Source organism: Carassius carassius, chromosome 12 (genome assembly GCF_963082965.1).
Source record: "Carassius carassius chromosome 12, fCarCar2.1, whole genome shotgun sequence".
Lineage (NCBI taxonomy): Eukaryota > Metazoa > Chordata > Actinopteri > Cypriniformes > Cyprinidae > Carassius > Carassius carassius.
In genome coordinates, this window is record NC_081766.1 from 33,518,570 (window position 1) to 33,539,736 (window position 21,167).

Genomic DNA, 21,167 nt, shown 5'->3' on the forward strand with positions numbered 1-21,167 from the left:
CACCGCCAGTGGACTGCCTCTGTAATATGCACGGACAATAACATCATACTGTAGGCTTATTAGTTGGAAAGATGCAAACTTTATTCCCAATTGCCCAAGAATACATTCAGAGTCAGTTTCATACGCCGAGTTAATAAGACACAGCCTGCCTAATCTTGAGTGTCTGGAGGAGATTCACTGTGTGATGTTTCTTCAGGACAGTGAAGCCTATTTGCTGACCACCGGAAGTCTCTCTCGGACAGCAGGGCATCACAGGAGTGTGAGTGAGAGGATCTGCTTCTGAACCCGACAGCATTATAAAATAAAAAATAATAATAATTCTAAAGAGAATAATTTAGTTGTAGGCCTATCAGTATTATTATCAATAATAATACAGAAAACTCTATTTTCTAGACTGGTATGTTTTATTCCTGATTTTTTTTTTTAAGTGTAAACAAATGTTTAATAAAGAAATGGCATATTTAAATGTTTGACGTTATTTGATAAATACCAATAAGTGAATTTAAAATATCTGAATGATTGTTTGAAAACATGTAAATACTGATTGACTTGTTTTGACCTCTGTGACACAAGCAGAGGTCCGTTTCAGAAAGCAGGTAAGGGGGAAACTCTGAGTATGTTGACCATGTAATGAGGGAAACTCTGGGTTTTCTGTTTCAGAATGCGAGGTTTGTCAAACCAGAGAAAGCAGGGTAAATCAAGCCCGTTTCTGAGGAGAATAAAAATCATGTCTATGAACACATAAAACATGGAAACCCAATGTTTGTGTGTGTGTGTGTGTGTGTGTGTGTGTGTGACATAATATTTGCAGTGTATGACATGATAATAATAGTGTTCAGGTAAATATGACCAAACACAGTGTAGCTATATTCAGCAAATAAAAACAAACCCATAATAAACTTAAATCCAAACCCATTATCTTTGAAATACATTACCAAATATAGTGACCTGCATCTGCCTACTTTATTCTGGATCGAGTTATGAGCCAAGCCCTCTCTGATGACGTTTAAAGTTGTCATATGATGCTTTATTCAAGATCATTATTTTGTGTATTTGGTGTAACAGAATATGTTTACATGCTTTAATGTAAAAAAAAAACATTATTTTTCAAATACTGTACATTATTGTAGGTCATTTATGCCCCGCCCCTCTCAAACAGGTCATTTTCTACAAAGTCCCTCCTTCTAACAAGCACAGTCTGCTCTGATTGGACAACTGACCCAGTGCATTGTGATTGGCCGAACACAGCACTCTCGGAAATGTAACACCCCTTTCCATAATCATAAGCTTCATCTTTCAAAATAAATGTAAAGACAGTTAATAATGTTAACTAAATGTTAAATAATGAACCATCAGTTCAAGACTGAAAGAGTAACAGAGATGTGACAGACACAGTGATGAAGCTTGTATGTGTTTGCAGTACACAAGCCACGGACGGTTAAGAGAGCACTGTGTGACCCTCTCTCTCTCTCTCTCTTTCACAGATGCGCACACACACACACACACACGCACGCGTGATGTGCAAAACTCCACATTTGAACCCTAACCCTAGCAAACACTTAAACTAATAAAAAACATACATACAGTTGCTGATTCAGAAGCACCAGATTGTCATAGCAAAGTTAAAATCGCCTCCTCTCCTAGGCTCACGAAACGGTTGTCCATTAAATGTGTTGCTGTTCTGTTGTGAGAAATGTTAAAGATTCATAAATGCATCAACTTTCGGAAGAACAAATAAAGTGCTTCTGCTTTAACCTAGAAAACACACACATCTCCCTGACATAACTGCTTCAACACTAACTGTGTTACTGAAACACACTTCTTTCTTTGCATCAACATTTGGGATGCATTACGCAAATATTTCCACACAGTGACGTATATGTGGGGGTGTGTTTGAATGAGGCGTTTTAGGGGGGCGTGGCAGAGTCTTAATTTTTTATAAAGAATATCTCTTTGGGTTTGAGACTTTAGTCTTTGCAACTTTACAGATCTTTTTTATGCACCAAGAGATTCTAAAAATTTAAATTGCATCACATGAGCCCTTTAATAAACGCTCACAATAACTGGGTGTGGCATCCCTAAAAATAGCACGCTCTGCAAATCAACTTTCTGTCCGTAAACTGAAGAATGATACCTAGAAGATACAGCAGAACTTTGCAATGGTTATGGCACCAATCGTCGCAGCTTCGAGTGAGTTCAGTTACATGCAGGAAATGATCATTTAGGGAATTCACTTCATATTTAAATACGGATCTCCCTTGTGGTGTGTACATGGCCTTTGTCTCTGATAAGTTTATATTTTTATATATGGTGACTTTTAATAATAATTCTGGAGGCGATGTTGGTAATTATTCAATGTTATAATACTTACTGGCAGGTTAATGTGCAGAGACAAGACATTTGTAGATCGATTCCCTCCAAACCAAAGGCACGATCACTTTAGCGAAAATTATACATACTGTTGTTCGGATCTGTCAGTTTAATTGAACCATTATACTTCAGTGATACAATACAATAAACATAAAGTCTTCCTTAAAGATTATTTTCAATAGAGAAAACCTGCTTTTTCTGGTCCTTGTGGAAAGGCAGCAGCTGAGCTCAACTGCCCATGCAATAGAAGAATGCAAAAAACATTACTACATCAATACTTGGGGAAAACTACAGTGCAATTGATCATTTATACGGTCTCTGTCATATACAGTTAAATATTTAGGCTACTCCTTTTTCTGTTCATTCTCATTTTGGACAAATGAGTTTGATTCCCATTCATGCATGCCATTGGTAAATGTGTTTAAACCAATAAATGTGGTTCAAATGTTAACCGTAAGGATATTTACAGTAGACTATTAGTTCGCCAACATCAGATCATCAAAAGCAGTGATAAAAAGTCAAATCTTTGTGATTTTAATCCATAAAAAAATTATGAACAATTAGATCAAAATCTTCACAAACATTCTGATGCCATTTGTGTAGGAGTACAGTACATTGTTGAATGATGACCATTACAGCATTTATGTTACAACATATACTTTTATCCAAAGTAACTTACAAATGAACAAAAACACCAGCAACTTCAGACTTAATGAAAAATATTTTAAAAGTTTATGCAGTGCCACAATGTGTAAGCCAGAGAAGCACACAGCTAAAGAAGCAATGTAAATGCAAAACTAAATGCAAAAGTACAATTTAAATTCTATACATTTTTGATTTATTGCTAATAAGGAATGTTAACTTGTGGTTATGGATCAAGTGCTCATACAAGAGGAGTGTGTGATGAAGGTTTGCTGCAAGCTCAAAAATCATTTCACCACAGTGGGACAGAGTGAAAAGGTTCTACATTTACATTTAGACATTTACCAGAAGCTTTTATCCAAAGTGACTTACAAATGAGGACAGTGGAAACAATCAAAATCAACAAAAGAGCAATGATGTGCAAGTGCTATAGCAAGTCCCAGTTAGCTTAACGCAGCACACGTAGCAAGGTTGTTGTTTTTTTTCCATTTTTTATTATATCATAAAAAAGGAAACAGATAGAATAGAAAAAGAATAAAGCAAGCTAATGAGAGAGGCCTTTTTGCTTTTGTTAATTGTATAATAAATAAAAAGAAACCACTGCTGAAGCTTATTTGCGAGCGAGGCCAATTTCTTATTATTTGAACAGGCAGGAATAAAATCCTTATAAATCAAGAGCAAGTGGAGGTGGGTTCGCAGAGATAGGAGGAAATTATCAATCTTAGATTATGGCTTTATAAAACTGCTAACCAGGGATGCACCGATGTCTCAGCCAATAAATCCTCTGCATTATCGGTAATTCAGTCATTTAAATCAGCCATAATCAGGTCCAAATGTGTCAGACTAAAAATGCCTCTAAGGTAGACTAGGGCTGTTGATAATAATGCATTAACACAATCTTATTTAAAAAATAAAGCAAATTCAAGCCGGCGTGGCCTGCTCCACGCTATTTCAACATCATTTGTAGCCCATCTGGATTGTGAGTCTCTTCCACTTTAATACAAGTTACAGAACAAAATAACAAAATAAACATGAATGAACATCAGGAGGCTTACTCAAATGTGTCATGTATCATGTAATATCTCAATCAGCATTTCAACTAAAAGAAAGACGTCAGATAAAAAAGTTTGTGAACAATATGTCACTTAATGTTCCATTTACATCAGGAAAGCTATCCAGTGTCCACGATTCATTAGTTAGCTATAAAAACACTAGAGGGAGCTTAATAACTGTTAATTATATATGTATGTTGGATTTGAGTACAATTGTTATATCTTAAAATAAAAAAGTTGCGATCATTAGTTGTAAACTGTAATATTATAATGTATCAATTGATAGGATTCCCTGTTTACTTTACAGGATTAGTTGGGAGAGATTTTTTTTCTCCCTTAAAAGTCCCCATGAAATCAAAATAGATTTTTTTTCTTGCTTTTCTGAATAGCTTTAAGTTTATCTATAAGCTAGTGTGCTCCAAAACAATGACATAATTTGCATTTAGAACATATAAGCATTCAAAACTTCCCATCTCTCATAAACAGAATGCTATTGGCTGTTTAAAAAAGGGGGCGGAGCTGCTCAATATGTCCCACCATATCTTCCTGTTTCAGTTGAAATTATGTCAACACAAAGAATAACTCTGCACATTTCAAAGCACTTCAGTGGACCTTTAAACATTGGTATCGGCAGACGGCATTCTGAATAATCGGTTATCGGTATCAGCTGTGAAATTTAGCATCGGTGCTTACAGACGCTGAGGAACCCTCATATCCAACGAAGCTAAAACGTCCGTCTCTCTGACCGCTCCTGTCATTATCCCTCTGGACGGATGGATGGATCGTCTAAAATCATGAGACTCCGTAGACTGCATTATTTCAGTGTTTACGATCTGGGCCGCTCCAGAGACACTGCTTTGGGTTTGCATAGACCCTTTTGTTGGCTGCTTCTCAAACATAACTACACTCTGGTAGTGCTGTGTTTCACGTGTGGCATTTCCATGTTGGGAAGCACCAGAGCCCTTCCGCTCCTCCACTAACATGTTCTCCTGATGGCCTAGGACTGGGCTGGGTGTCACCAACATAGTACGCTGGGCATCCACCACATAAATGGGGGTGGTGTGGGTGTAGTACATCCCAGGTTGCTGGGCTAACAGGGTTTGGTTAGGAACCACCACCTTCTCCTGGACATAGACTCCTGCTGAAGACATGCTGCTGGTCTGCTGCGCTCCTGCGGTGTGTATGATGGAGGATAACTTTGCTTTCTCTTGAGACTGTGAATTAATAATTGTCCTTTGTACGCTGACATCTTCGTGTGTGGTGGTCAGGACTGGTTTAGAGGTAACAGGGACGCTTGTGCTGATTTCAGCCTTTATTGTAGAACCACTGCAGATCTCAGCCAGGGTCTTGAACTTCAAGTTAATGTCATCAAGAAAAGAAAAGTCGTTGTCTTCGTGTAGGAGATCGCAGATGTCCTCAAATGAGCCCTTGAATGATTCCTGACCCTCATAGTCATAGACCTTCAGATAGTCTCTCTTATCTTGCTTCTTGGCTAAATGACTTGCTTTCTGTAGTAACACAAAAATAATGGTGCATTAATTGATTTATAAACCCTTAAGCCATTCATATACACCAATGACCCAAAAACACATTTATGAAATGCATAGTTCTGACTAATCATACTTTATTAAAAAATGTTGTGTTATAATGTTTCTTCAAGTTTAGAAACCCTGTGATGTCACATGCTGTGATTTTTCAATTAAAACCATATTGAACTTTTAATTAATGAGTGAATGTGATAATGTTATTACCATGTTATTACATGTATTGTAAACTTCATACAGTGATATATATTCAAATCAATATTGAATATATATATATATATATATATATATATATATATATATATATATACAGTACAGTTTGGAAAAATTACTATTTTTAATGTTTTTGAAAGAAGTTTCTTCTGCTCATCAAGCCTGCATTTATTTGATCAAAAATACAGAAAAAAATGTAATATTGTGATTTATATTATTACAATTTAAATTAATTGTTTTTAAATGTATTATACTTTAAATTATCATTTATTTCTGTGATGCAAAGCTGAATTTTTAGGATCATTATCAAATGATCCTTTAGAAATCATTCTAATATGATGATTCATTATCAAAGTTGGAAACAGTTCTGCTGCTTAATATTTTTTCAGAACATGTGATACTTCTTTAGGATACTTTGATGAATAACAAGTAAAAAAAAAAAAAAAGAAGCTATGTTTTTAAAATATAAATATTTTGTAATAACAATATACACAACTGGTCAGTAATTTGGGGTCAGTAATTTTTTTTTCTTTCTTTTTTTACATAAAATCAATACTTTTATTCAGCAAGGATGTGTTAAATTGATAAAAACTGTATATATATATATATATGTACCTTCAAAGATTATTTTACAAAAAGTATAATGGTAGTGTGACGATCGTGTTCAGTGAGACACAGGAGAGAGTAGATCCAATTGCAGATGTTTATTATTAAAGGGTAATCCAAAATCGTGGTCAAAAACAACCCAAGGTCCAAACCAATCAATCAGTCCAAAACAAACAAAGGAAAGGGACAGGAAAGGGAACTCGGAAAACGAGGGATCTCGGAGGACGAGAAGGCTGATAACACTAAGGGTAAGGACTCCAGACAACATGAAAAGACAGGTAGTTATTGGGAGGCTAATGACAATTAAGTGAATGCACCTGGTGCAATTAGCAGGAGTGCAATTACTGTGATGACAGGACCAGACTAGAGGAATACTAGTGCCTACGGGGAAGTGAGCCGACTAGTGGACACCCAGGGAAACAGAGACTAGACAGCGTGACAGGTAGTCCATACAAACCCTGACCAAAAATGACCCGAATACAAAACGGAAAACATTTTTAAATGGTTATCTCTCTTAAGAAAGAAAAAAAGAAAGAAAAAATGACTGAAATAACTGAAACCTAGCCATTTTATAGACATTTTTACATCTCTTCTTACACATCTCAGAATACACCCAAATACGTTATGAGGGTTAAAGTTTAATGCAAATCTTTTATTGCATGCCATGCATAAGAATAAATGAACTGTTATTTTGAATTAGGAAGACTTAAGATGTATAAAACTGATACTTACTTGAGAATAGTAGTTGCCTAAGAAAGCATCAGACAGTGCAAGCCCATCAAAAGTGTAGTCTTCAAATCTGCTGTGTTCATCTTTTCTTTGTCCAAACATGTACTGTCCATCAGTCTGATTCCTGTGGTGATAATGTGCACTCTCATGCTGGTCATATTGGCAGAAAGAGCTCCCGTGTGAGTTTTCTGCTCCAAATCCACCATCTTTTACTCCACCCCACATCCAAGCCCCTCCTACAGCATCCACCTGACTGTACTTTCTTTTACCCAGCTGCCTTGACATCTGTAAGTGAGCCATTGCCTGTGGGACAGAGTACAGCATGTTTTTATCTCAGATTTTTAAGCCAAATTTGTGTTCTCTTCAGCAAGTAGATAATTTAACTTGATAAGCAAACACAACATAATATATTAGAGAGATAGTTTGACCTATGTGGATTCAAATGACATTCATGATTTAAATTTTTATCACCTTTTATACATGAAGAGATTTAGATCACCAAAAGAAACTGTTTTTATTTAAAAAGTCGATGAACTTAGACATTTCGTTAATTATCCTCGAGATAAATTGTTAATTATCCTTGAATTGAATTGTTACATTTAAAATACATTCGAACTAAAAACTATTTGCATAATTATTATTTGTAGCAATAGCCAAAAATACATTGTATGGGTCAAAATGATCGATTTGTTATGCCAAAAATCATTAGGATAGAAAGCAAAGATCATGTTCCATGATGATATTTTGTAATTGTTTTCTACTTTAAATATATCAAAACTTAATTTTTGATTATAAATGTGCATTAATAAGAACTTCATTTTGTCAAATGAATTTTCCCAATACATAAATATATATATATAAATTTTGTTTTCACCCTCAGGTTCCAGATGTTGTATCTCAACCAAAAATTTGTCCTAACAAACCATACATCAATGAAAACCTTTTTTGTTCAGATTTTGGATGACATATAAAGCTCAATTTCGAAAAAAAAATAACCTTATTACTGGTTTTGTTATCCAGGGTCACATGTACAAAACAAGAAACTCACAAAACGTAGTGTTGGTTGTCATTTGGCACCATCATGGCTGCTTGTGACAAAAACTCACAAGTAGAATAACTTGAAATAACTATAAAAATAATTTATATCGCCTTTCTCCATTGTGGTACTTGTTTGGCATGTTTAACAGTCTGCCCTGTGTCACATACCATGTTACATACCATGTCCTCCCCCTGTCCTTCAGTATTATAACAGATAAGGTAGTCTTTAGTTTCAAACGGAATAGTCTTGAAATCTCCAACAGCTTCTACGCCGCCACAGAGACAGAAGAGCAGAAGAAGTGGCACCACTGCAAACATAGTCAACATCAGTCATCAGTGTTCAGCGCTACATCTATTAATATCTTCCACAACCTCACACAATGCATTCATATGGAGCCATGCAACAACACCAGTCAACAGCTAACAAGACAACTACCAGAGGTGGAAAGTAACGAATTACATTTACTCGCGTTACTGTAATTGAGTAGCTTTTTTGTGTACTAATACTTTTTAAAGTAATTTTTTAAATCTGTAATTTTACTTTTACTTAAGTATATTTTGTTTAAAGTATTGTACTTCGCTACATTTTAAAACACATTAATTACTGAGTAAAAAAAAAAAAAAAAAATCGCTCCCTGGAAACTACGTCAGTAAATAATGGGCAGGAGGGCAAACTGGCGCTAAAATCACGAGAAAGATGCAGACGGACAAAACAGGCATTAGTCAAAACACCGCTGAAAACGAAACCCCATCATATTCTGAAGTTGAACTCGAAGGAAATGAAGTGAACCCCTGGCCATATGTATGCTATATTATGCAGTGTAAGCTGTACTTGCCTAGGAAGACCAAACTAGCAGCTTATAAAATCTCGACAAGACATCAACCCTTCGCAAGAATGTAGAGGTAAGCTAAATAATTGCATCGGTGCATTGGTGGTTAAAATGAAGCTTTGACATTTTAGCAAGAGGTTTTGCACAAATTAGCCAAAAAGACAGTGGCGAGGAGTGTGCTATATATATCATCTGCGATAATATCATGTTTTTTGTTTTAATGATGTGCGCGCGCATTTATAGTGCGTTCTTTCACTGTGATTCAGTCTCCTAAAATGCATTTAGAATGATCACAAAATTGAAGATATAGGGGCAGAAAATTCACATATTTATGTAATTTCATATATTAAATCAAAATCACACAAAGAAGGCCGTCTTTTCCTCCAAAAATCATCATGAATATATACATACATATATATAACAGTTCAGTAAACAAGTTAATTAAGAGACTTGCGTTTTAGACACCATATTGCCTTTTTTAGCTTTATTTCTACAACAGAAAATAATTCCAAACACAGCCACCAAAGCACAGTTTTGCGTCTCTGAGCAACGTGACAGTGTTTCGTTCCTGAATGAATCAACCGTTTAAATGATTCGGTTCAGTCGCAATGACTCACTTATTAACAGTGACTTACTGACACATACTGGCCATTTTAATTTCACATTTAAAGTATCTTTTGATTTTTTTAAATAATTAATTTCTTATCATTTCAAATGAGTATTCAACATTTTATGTCTTGTATATCAAAACATTATTCATGCATTGGTAACTGCAGGTTAAATGCATTCTTGTCCTGCACTAAACAGTGTAATACATCTAAATGCCACTTCCAATGAATCTTCTTCATTTCCTCTGCATTAAAAGATGAGTTTGTTGATACTGATTTGCCTGGTAACAGCCCAAATGTTTTATTATTCTAAATAACTGATTCCTTTAATTAAAAACAACTAGTTTGAGATGAATAGACCTATCCCAGGGGTGTCAAACTCAGTTCCTGGAGGGCCGTAGCCCTGCAGAGTTTAGTTCTAACCCTGCTCCAGCACACATATCATGTAGTTTTCAAATAAACCTAAATGATTAGATTAGCTGGATCAGGTGTGTTTAATTAGGGTTATATCTAAACTGTGCAGGACTGTGGCCCTCCAGGAACTGAGTTTGACAACCTTGGTCTGTCCCATTTTTGACTCCCTCCCACTGGTTAAAATGTAACTAAGTAATTTTTACTCTGAGTAAATTTTAAATGAGCTACTTTTTACTTTTACTTGAGTAGATTTTTAGACTGGTACTTTTACTTGTACTTGAGTAAAATTTCATTAATGTAATGGTACTTTTACTTGAGTAGAATATTTTTGTACTCTTTCCACCTCTGACAACTACATTAACATGTTCTACACATATGCATTAGTGCAGTGGTTCCCAACCTTTTTCAACTCGCGGCCCACACATCAAAACATATATGTTTGCGCGGCCCACTGCAAAAAAAATAAATAATAATAACTGACCCCGCTATTGTACGGTTAATAACTTAGTACTCAAAAGCTAGATTGTTAACTGTATTTATTGAAAGAACTAGGGCTGTGCGATATGGGGGAAAAAAACATCGCGATTTCTTTGATCAATTTTGATATGTCGATTTTAATCACAATTTTGATGCACAAGTATATGCTTTACAGTCATAAATGCATTCAGGATGAATTTGAAACATATTTCCAAAAGAAAACCAATTAGAGCTTTATCAAAAAGTTGTAACGTCTCTAGAACAGACATAAGTCAAAATAATCACTAAAGGTGTAACAACATTTATAGACATATGGCAAAAAATAAATAAAATATAAATATATACAGTTATGTGTGCGGTGCAGAAGCAGCAGAGAGAGTGCATTATTGTAACGCGAAAGCACATTAAAATAATGCACGAGAGCGAATCTCTCCGCTCGCACGCAGATTTCCTTTTGCCCTGTCACAAAACCAGACGAGATTGCTCAGATACACGCTGCTCTCACCCGGAGAGAGTGTGCGCAATTAAAACGTTTCTCATCACACTTAAACTGTGTCCTGTGCACTCACAACTCTCTCTTTGCTCATGTGCTAGATATTAATTTTCGCACGTTTTTATTTAAAGCCTTTTACCTCGTGCAGTGTGAATGCTCTGATCCGTTAACATGGGGTCGGAAAAAAGGCGCATCGCAGACAGTGTGTGAACCTGGAGTTAGGCATATGCCCAGTCTGTTCTGTTCTCGCAGTAGGCGCTGCATTCTGATTGATCAGATAGCATAATGCGGGAGGTCAGAGCCGCGAAAAAATCTTGCTATAAAGCGATTTAGAAATCGCGCAGGCTCAAATCGTTATTTTATGACGATTTCTATTAATCGCACAGCCCTAGAATGAACTGGCAATGAACAGAAAATAACTCGGACTGGCACCGCTCAGCAAAACGGGAAAACCAGATCCAGGCAGAGCTCGGCAGCGGGTAGACACTAGACAGTCAGCGGAGCAAGCAGTCAGGGAACATGTTGACAGCAGTTATGCATGTTTGAATGTGTTGTTCTGTAGGCCTAGCATATGCAGCAAAAATATCTAAGATAAATTGGCGGTTTATTCTTAAACCAATCAGCAAGCTCCAATAGTGGAAGCATAGTTAAAGTTTAATATTTATTTTTTGTTATTTAATTATATATATGAAATATATTATTATTTATTTTATTAGTAATTGGCGGCCCACCTACAATACCACAGGTTGAAAACCACTGCATTAGTGCATTAGCACTAGTCTGAGACTACAGCAAAAAATTTAATTCTGGTAAAAGTTTTTCGTAAAAATGTTGTAAACAATAAAGTTAAATTAAATATATTTTTGAGAATATTTTCAATCTTTAAATACCAAAATATATTTCAAATGTATTTCAGGGTTAAGAAAGTACATTTCCAATCTTACAATAGCCTACATTTTGTCTAAAATGCAAATGTGGATGGAATAGCCTTTTAGAGATCACAACGTCTCGGTTACGTATGTAACCCTCGTTCCCTGAAGGAGGGAACGCAGACGTTACGTCAGAAAGAGACTGGCGAATGGGATCTCGCCCGAGAGCCCAATCATCTTCGAGTGGTTACAAAACGAGCCAATGGTACACAGAGTACCTTGGTCTGTGGAATTTGCATCGCGAGCTCCGCCCTGCAGAGCGGGTATATAAGGAGCAGCGTGAGCAACTTGCATTCAAGTCTTCGCTGAGGAGCCAAGCCCAGAGACCCAGCCATTCAGCAGAACAGCGATGTGGCAAGGGGACGTAACGTCTCCGTTCCCTCCTTCAGGGAACGAGGGTAACATACGTAACCGAGACGTTCCCTTTCAGTCGGTCACATTCTACGTTACGTCAGAAAGAGACTGACGAATGGGATCCCTTACAAAACGCCACATGGCTGTCTTTCAGTGACCCGTGAGAGTGATAGCACCCTGTCGTGAGGCCTGCACAAGTGAGGGCCTATAGCTAAGACAGAATACACTGGGTAGCATATTCCAGCTGGACATATGCTAGCAGGCTGCCTGCTCATGGAGGACTTACAAAGGCAGGTATCAAGCAAAGTTGGTGATACACATGAACTCTGAGGTACCCAGCCCTTAGGGAGGAAGTTTCAACGACAGAGCTGGCAAGGTGCTTGGCAAGGGAAAGACACATGCTATGAAGAGACTTACTGTGGAAATAAACATTTGGGATTGCCCAGAAGGGGAATCACAACACATGGAGGCACCTAGTCCCACACAGGGCAGACCAAAGGGGCATGTACGCAAGTGCTGGACATCAACAGGGCTGGCAGACCGTGGAGTGGAATGCCGCAGCAAGCAGATTGACACCGAGCAGGTTCTTACTGGCCAGAAGGGGCGAGTACCTGGGAGGACACGGGCTCTACACGGAGATTATAAAATCTTGCAAATGTGTTTTTAGCCCGCAGCTATACAGATGTCTGTTAGCGAAGCGCCATGCGCCAGTGCCCAGGAGGAAGCTACACTCTTAGTTGAGTGAGCTCTCACCCCTAGGGGACATGGCAGGTCTTGAGCCTGATAAGCCAGGACAATAGCATCCACTATCCAGTGGGATAACCTCTGCTTGGAGACAGCAACAAACAAAAGAGCTGGTCTGAAGGCACTGAGTTCTGTCTACATAAGTGTGGAGCGCATGTACTGGACAGAGCAGTGCCAGGGCTGGGTCTGCCTCCTCCAGGGGCAGCGCTTGCAAGTTCATCACCTGTTTTCTTGGGTACTATGAAGTAGGGCTGTAGCTATCGAATATTTAAGTAATCGAGTATTCTACCAAAAATTCCATCGATTAATCGAGTAATCGGATAAAATGTGTTTTTGCTTAATTATATTGACGCGGTATTGAAAATCTGACGGGTAGGATAATGTCAGGACACCAGACTTTTATTTTGATGGGTTGACGTACCTTTACAGTTCTGTGTTTGTGATGTGACGCTAGTTTTACTTAAATCAAATGGTCAAATGCTCATGAAGTGACTGTCAGAGCAGTTCTGGAGATGTTGTTCATGTGTTCACGTCCTTATTTAGAGAGACAGCAGATGCTGAAATCACCGCGAGCATCACGCACGCTTCAGTGTGTGTGATAAAGGAAGACGCGCTTCTGCTCCATTCATTAACACAGACACACAGAACATGCAGGATTCATATTTAAATAGACTGTTCTGGCTTAATATTTACAGATATTTGATGTAAGTGCAATGACCTATTTTTGATTAATTCATTCAAAATTTGCCAAATTCCATGCAATTCCGCCTTAAACTGTAAAATCCGTTTTTATGACTGGATTCCACGATTCCCTCCGCGTTTTCTGCATCGCAGAAATCATAGGGCCCTAGTTGTGGTATGCCACAACTAGCAATGGACACATGCTTGCAATGGACACATGCCACGACGTTCTCTTTACGTTTGCCCACGCCCTCAAATCAAAACACTGCTGACTCCTTGCAGTATGCGATTTCGGACGCAGTGCTTGTGTCTCCTTCCGCTTTGTGGGTGATGTAAACGCGTTGTGTCACATTTTAAAAAAATCATTGCGAAAGAACCTCACGTGAGATTTAAAATAAATTAAAAAAGGGCTTCAAGGCAGAGGAATTTGCCTCGATATTTTTTTGTAATGGAGTTACTCAAGTTACTCGAGAAATAGTTTCAGCCCTACTATGAAGTAAGGGCTGTAAAAGCCTGACTTCATGTCGGTTGGAGGGACCGGCTCTATTGCGCCCTTTGCCAGCACGTGCATGACAGGAGCATCTTTGCCCACCATCATCGCGCGAACTCCCAGAAACCTGGGGGGACGCCGGACGAACTGAATCGCATAGCCGAGCCTGATCGTTCGGATGAGCCAGCAGGATGGCCTGGGGAGCTCTAGCCAGGCTCCCAGAAACTGATCCAGTGGGGTCAAGGGAACTACAGGCGTAACAACAGTGGGGCAGTGAGGTGGAGCAGACAGCCCCAGCATGGGAGGCGTAGCATCCCTTAGCGGGGGCGGAGTGCAGGTACTCGTCTGACTCCAAGTAGCAGAGAAGGCAATGAGTTCTTGAGCGGGCTTTGCATGGAAAATAGGAAGGGAAGAGGAAAATGAGAGCAGCGAGGAAGCACGTCGCCAACTGTTGTTCATGGCCACTTGGGACCCGGAGGTAGAGGAAACAGCTCTTTTAGTGAAGGTTTGGGTACCACTGGCTGCGGTGCCAGTGGAGGAACAGAAAGAAAACGAGAACAAAGGATTCTCCCTCGGCCCTCCTCCGGGGGAAGGAGTGGTACTGCTGCCATCTCCTGATGAGCTGACGTCTCCAACTCTGGGATGCCGTTTCAGGAACGCCACTTGGCCTGACGTTTGGCAGGTTTAGGGGCAGAGATGGGGTGCGCCGCCCTTCTGCGGCCATCTCCTCGCTGCCGCTGGGGTGAAGGCTGCTGCTGTGGCCGAGAGGGAGTGGAGGAGGCTGCAGGTGGGCGCCCTCGGTGACGAACAGGCTGAGGCGGCTGCACCGGCGGCAGAGTAGAGGCAGCAGTGGGCCGCCTGGGCAGGATGTGTCTAATGGCTGTGCAAAACTCTCTACAGCGCCGTCGAAGAGGCCATCCTGGGAGACCGGGGAGTTGAGGAGCTGAGCCCGATCAGACTCCCTCATGTCTGCCAGGTTCAGCCATAGGTGGTGCTCCTGGACCATCAAAGTGGACATCACTTGACCCAAGGAGCGCGCAGTGACTTCCGTCGCCTGGAGAGCAAGGTCGGTAGCAGTGCGCCCCTCCTGCACAACCCCTGGGTCAGCACTGCCCCCGTGCAGCTCTTTGAGCACCTTGACCTGGTAGACCTGAAGGGTGGCCATGGCGTGCAGGGCAGAGGCGGCCTGAACCACAGCTCTGTAAGCCTTGGCCACAAGTGTGGATGAGAACTTACAGGCCTTGGAGGGCAGCTTGGGACCACCACACCATGCGTAGGCGCTCTGTGGACACAGTTGCATCGCAACAGAACACTCCACTGGGGAAACCCAGCATACCCATTGGCCGCTCCGCCATCGAGGGCAGTGAAGGCAGAGGAAGTACCAGAACGGTCTCGGGCAGTTAAAGGTGCCTTCCATGAACTGGTCACTTCCTGGTGCATTTCCAGAAAGAAAGGAACCAGCGGGGGGTGCTGGCGATCAGCACGAGCAGCCCTCAGGAACCAATCATCCAGCCTCGAGTGCTCAGGACAGGGTGGAGGATTCCACTCAGGCCCGATGCTCTCAGCTGCCCGGGAAGATTTCATAATCTGAGAAGAGGAGCTAGAATGGGGTGTGGCAGAGGGGACTCTATACCTTTTAAGGTAATCGAGTCTCGATCTTAATGCCGAGATGGTCATGTCCCCGCAGTGAGAACACGAGCCATCCACAAATGCAGTCTCAGCATGCTGAAAGCCTAGACACGTGACACAGCGATTGTGGCCATCAAGAGGAGCGAAATATCAACCGCACCCAGAAACACACGTGCGAAATGACATCTTTAAAAAGACGCAAATTCAGCCCGGTCATTCTTTTAGCTCAATAGAAAAAGTTCTTTTAGTGGTGCTGAAGTGCTCAGAGGAACGCAGGAGCTGACGCAGGAAACCCAGACGAACCGCTGAATTGCACGTCACACCAACACCAGTTGATTCGTCTTGAAACACTCCGGTGAAAGCAGCAAGCGATGTGAAAGCTTGAATGCGAGTTGCCCGCGTTGCTCCTTATTTTTGTATTTAAAATATATTTTGAGAAAAAAATACTGTATGGGTAGAGCTGCAATAAAAATATCATACTCAATAATAAAAAAAATTTATCATGAACATAACAGACGATGGTGATTAGTTGAGCACATCAGCCAGTAACACTACTTTAAAGTAGTGAAAAATGCATTTCTAGAAAAACATACATATTTTACATTCATAATGCAAGCATTTCTATTTGTGATCTTGGAGCACAAAAGCAGTCTGAAGTCTCTGGGGTATATTTGTAGAAACAGCCAAAAATATATTGTATGGGTCAAAATTATAGATTTTTCTTTTATGCCAAAAATCATTAGGGTATTAAATAAAGATCATGTTAAGATCATGTTCCATGAAGATATTTTGTAAATTTCCTACTGTAAATAAATCAAAAAATGTATCATCATCAGAAATATGCATTGCTAAGAACTTCATTTGGATAACTTAAAAGACAATTTTCTCAATATTTAGATTTTTTTTTTTTGCACCCTCAGATTCCAGATTGTCAAATAGTTTTGTATCTCTGCCAAATATTGCCCTATCCTAACAAACCATACATCAATGGAAAGCTTACTTATTCAGCTTTCAGAAATTTTCTTGGTTTTGATGTGGTCCAGGGTCACATTTTGTCAAACAGCACATCCTTACAGCGAGGGAGAGATTCAGTGTTTTTACTCACAGAGCAGCAGCAGCAGTCCCAGCAGCATCAGAAGAACACCAGATGCTCCAAACGTAGAGACGTTTTTTCTGGGCAGGCAAACTTTAGTAGCGTCACACATGCAGACGTTTACCTGAAGTTCCTGACCAGCACAGATCTTCCCCTGCTGGTCCTTCACGTCTACAAACACATGGTACACGCCAGGCCACAGGGTTTGTGGAGATCTGAATATCACTGTAGTGTCTGAAAATATAACGTTAAAGATGATGACATGATGTGTGATGAAGGACCTGTTCAGACCTTTCAATATCGATGTGTCTCAAGTTCCCCAATTCTTTGGAGCAGATGTTGGTAAAAAAAGTGACCCCAGAAAACGAAATGAGAGGAATAAAATGGCTTCATCAGTCTATGCCATTCCCACAAGTTTATATGATGTGGCCACAAGAAGTTACAATTACTCACCATTGAGAGGTTCGATGTTCCATTCCTTTGTGGTTATGTTGAAAACAAATGGCGAACTATTGGGGAACTGATCTTCGTCCACAGCCGTGACATAAACTACGTGATCCTCATAACACAGTGTTTGAGACTGATGGCTCAGCACAGGACAGTGGTCATTAAAGTCCTTTACTTGAATGGCAATGGTTCCTGTTGCAGTTTTAGACGGAGAATCTGTAACAGAAGTGAGATATTCCTCCCTTAACTTTAAATCCAACTGCAATACATAAAACTATATATTTTTTATAAGTGCTCATAATAATAAACTTTGCAAATTCTAATCATCAGTTCTGGGTAGATTACTCCGTTACTGATTACAATAAACATGACGAAAACTGTAGTTAGTAACATAATCTGAATTACACCTATGTAGTCTAACTATTTTTTGATTACTTGACTCATTTACACAGACTTCAATGTAATTGTTGTGTACCAAGTTGATTAAAAAGAGAGAGAGATAGAGAGAGAAATAAAATCAATGTAAGTGTTTTTTTTGTCATGTAAATAATTTCCTGGCCAAGCAAAGAAACCTATACCTATATTTGAAAAATGTCAAATATCGGCCGATATAGCGGCCTTGGCAATATATATCGGTCGACCACTAGTAAATGCCAAAAGACTTCCAGGTTTTAAATATTTTTGTGCAGACTTCTGATATTAATAATTAGTGAAGATATGATGAAGACAAAGTTTTTCACAGCTATGCATTGGCAGTGTTTAGTAACTTGCATAAATATTAGTCTCGTGTATATAAGAGATTTAAAAGAAAAAGAACAAGTACAAGTACAAGTACTAATTACAAGTACTTAATTTTTGGAATCTGATTCCAGTACTGTATGTCCTAAAATGTAGACTCACTTACCATTAGTGATGCAGATTATTTTAGCATAATATGTGCCATTGATCAGAAACTTGGACTCATAATCTGGTATTTTATTGAGTTTTATATCACCCGTCAACTCATTTATATTCAGCCAGTTGTCAACATCTTGTCCTTTTGCATACCTAAAATAAACAAATATGTTATTACAAGATCTGATCAAAACCACATTTTTGTTTCACAAAAGTTTGTATAGTTTATATAGTCTTACTTCACGTTTTTAGCAGGTAATAGCGTGTCGCTGTCTATAGCTGCGTAATTTGTTATCACTTCTTTTAAAGTAATGCTGGAGCTTTCTTCAGAGATGGTGATGACTTTGACGGCGGGTTTGAAGCGAGGGCCCTCAGGCTGGTTGATCACCCTGATGTGGATGATGTACATCTGTCTCTCTGTTTTGACTGAAGGGTGATACTCTGCCAGGTTAGCAACAGACACTTCTATGTGGATTTCCTTCAGCTCTTCATAGTCCAGCTCCTGTAAAAAGAAAACAAAGGGTGAAACGCAGGAATGTAGGAGACTGAAGTTTGGTGTTCGGGTCATTTTGGACCCGATTATGTATGGAATACCATTAGGTGTCAAAATACTTTTTGTAAAAGGATCTATGGAGTTACGTTAGTATCAAAAACTTTAGTAAAATATATTTAGGCTTTTCCCCATAACTCACACACTTCTAGGACTAAATTTTGTTGATATACATGAATATGTATACTGTTGAACCACTGCAACATGACAAACTGATGACTTTTATCATCTGTCTGGTCTATCTATCTATCATTCAAAACAAACAAAAAATCACATTCACTCATTAATAAGAAGTTGTTGATCAGATACAATATGGTTTTAGATGGTAAAATATTAAGTTATGAATGTTTTATAAAATAACATTTCTTGGGGTCCAAGTGAGCCTGGAATGAGAAAATAATACACAGGTTTTGAATACATCATGTGAAAATGAATGAAAAAATGTCTGTTCGCAGAATTACACTGCATCAGATTGCTTTTTACATTCAAATTATATATATATATATATATATAAATGTACAAAATGCAAAAAATGTAAAACAAACAAACAAACAAAAAGCCCTTTAATGGAAAAGTACATTTCTGACCCTTCTGAACACACATGGCCCAGACAGATTTAAAATTCTGAATTAACTGAATGAATTAACTTTAATAATTTACTCACTCTCAAGTGAAAAAAATTTAAATCCAAAAAATGTCAAAAGTCCAAAAAAAAGTCATTGGCTAACGTCAACTGTTTGGTTACTAACATTCTTCAAAATATATTCTTTAGTGTTCATCAAACTCATAGCATTTAAAACAAGTGGAGGGTGAGAAAATGTTAATTTTTTGGGTGAACTGTCGCTTTAACTCCTGTGAAGGTGATGTTGTTTCCCTCAAACGAACACAGACAATATTAAGTTAAAAATCAGGGTTTCCTGCTTGGTCAGATACCCGTATAGTTCTTTCAGTGCCTGGTACACAGCTGTGATAAAGATGCTGTGAATCCCCTCTCTAGGCAGAATACCCAACACAGTAGCATTAGATATTCCTGATCAGGGGAGCAAAACGACATGACAGAATGTGCCCAGTGTGCATGGAGAACCACAGCAGGTTCCTCCCCAAGTTTCTCTGAAGCAGATTTATTTTGGCTGAAACAAGACCAGCGTCCTCAGCTTGCAGAGATTGTTGTCCAGTGACTGAACGTTTGCCTGCAGAGTATTTGGACCCATAAACATATACAGTATTTGAAGTATTGCACAAGCTGAGTGACTGGCACTGAGATAAATGCTAACGGAGTTAAATATGGAGGTATTATAAACACTCTTTATCTAATTTTAGAAAACAGCAGCTAAAGTTAATTTTCAAAAATATTTCTGACCATTTCAGTCTGATTTTAAGATTCTGAGCATCCAATTTGTAAATGGGTTCAGGTGTGCATTGCAGACAATAAATCAGATATTAAATTGAAAGAGATGTACTTTAGTTTCTACACACATGCAATAACAAAAATCAACAATTGTCCTTTCTCATAAGATAATAGATGTTACTCTTTTCCCTTGAACTGTCTCAAGCTGAATAATTAACAACATTGTTTCCTTTTGTAGAGCTGCTTACTGCTGAATTGAACTAGTTTCAACTTGATAAAGTTCACACTGCATGAATCGAACCAACGTTGAACTGACTTGAGCTAAATAACGACACTATTCTCATAACTTATGTTTCCATAACTGATTCTGTCATTTCCTGTTTTTCACTGTGAAGCTACAAAGAGTACTAATATGTACCTTTATGGTACTAAAACACACCATTTAGGTGTAAATAAAGAACAAAAGTGTATATTTTGAAAAGGTACTGCCTCAGATTCATATTATTGATAATATTCATTTAAAATTAACAAAAAACCTAGTTTCAGACCATTCCTGAAACCAATTTCTCTTACTTTAACTCAGTGTGGCCTTAATCACATATGTTCAAATGACAAATAACAAGATGAAGAAATAAAAAAATAAAAAAGAGAACTAATGAGAAAACACATAGAGAGCAAAGAAAAGGAAGGACTTAAAAGTCCCATGATGTGGATTATTTTCTTTTTTGTAAGGTTTTTTTTAATGTTTCCTGAGGTGTACTTATATTGTTAGTAAGACTTTTACATTTAAAATTTAGCAATAAAAGGCATTTTTATATCCTGATTTTAGTCCTATGGCTTGAATGCTTTGTTTGAAGGGCGTGTCTGCTGTGAGACTCTGTTGTGATTGGCTGACATCTTTGCATTCGAAATGCGTATTACATCTCTAACCCCTCTAAAATACTTTTACTATGTTTTTTTTTACTATTACCGCTGTTGAGATTAACAAATCG

At 38.6% G+C, this 21,167-nt stretch overlaps 1 protein-coding gene across 2 annotated transcripts in view; it reads right to left on the reverse strand.

The window, feature by feature from the left end:
• Positions 1–4,563: 4,563 nt before the first annotated feature.
• The window catches only part of LOC132154323 (desmoglein-2-like protein), a 33,198-nt gene continuing 16,594 nt past the window's right edge, over positions 4,564–21,167 (reverse strand). The window contains exons 8-14 of one of the 2 annotated variants that reach the window (XM_059562872.1): positions 18,517–18,779; positions 18,288–18,430; positions 17,390–17,599; positions 16,949–17,170; positions 8,375–8,502; positions 7,160–7,459; positions 4,564–5,572 (exon numbers count right to left, since the gene is read on the reverse strand). In XM_059562872.1, the coding sequence (XP_059418855.1) occupies positions 4,754–5,572; positions 7,160–7,459; positions 8,375–8,502; positions 16,949–17,170; positions 17,390–17,599; positions 18,288–18,430; positions 18,517–18,779 (2,085 nt within the window). In that variant the 3' untranslated portion in view covers positions 4,564–4,753. Of the gene's footprint in view, positions 5,573–7,159; positions 7,460–8,362; positions 8,503–16,948; positions 17,171–17,389; positions 17,600–18,287; positions 18,431–18,516; positions 18,780–21,167 lie in introns of both variants that reach the window. The other variant, XM_059562871.1, reaches the window with a different exon arrangement.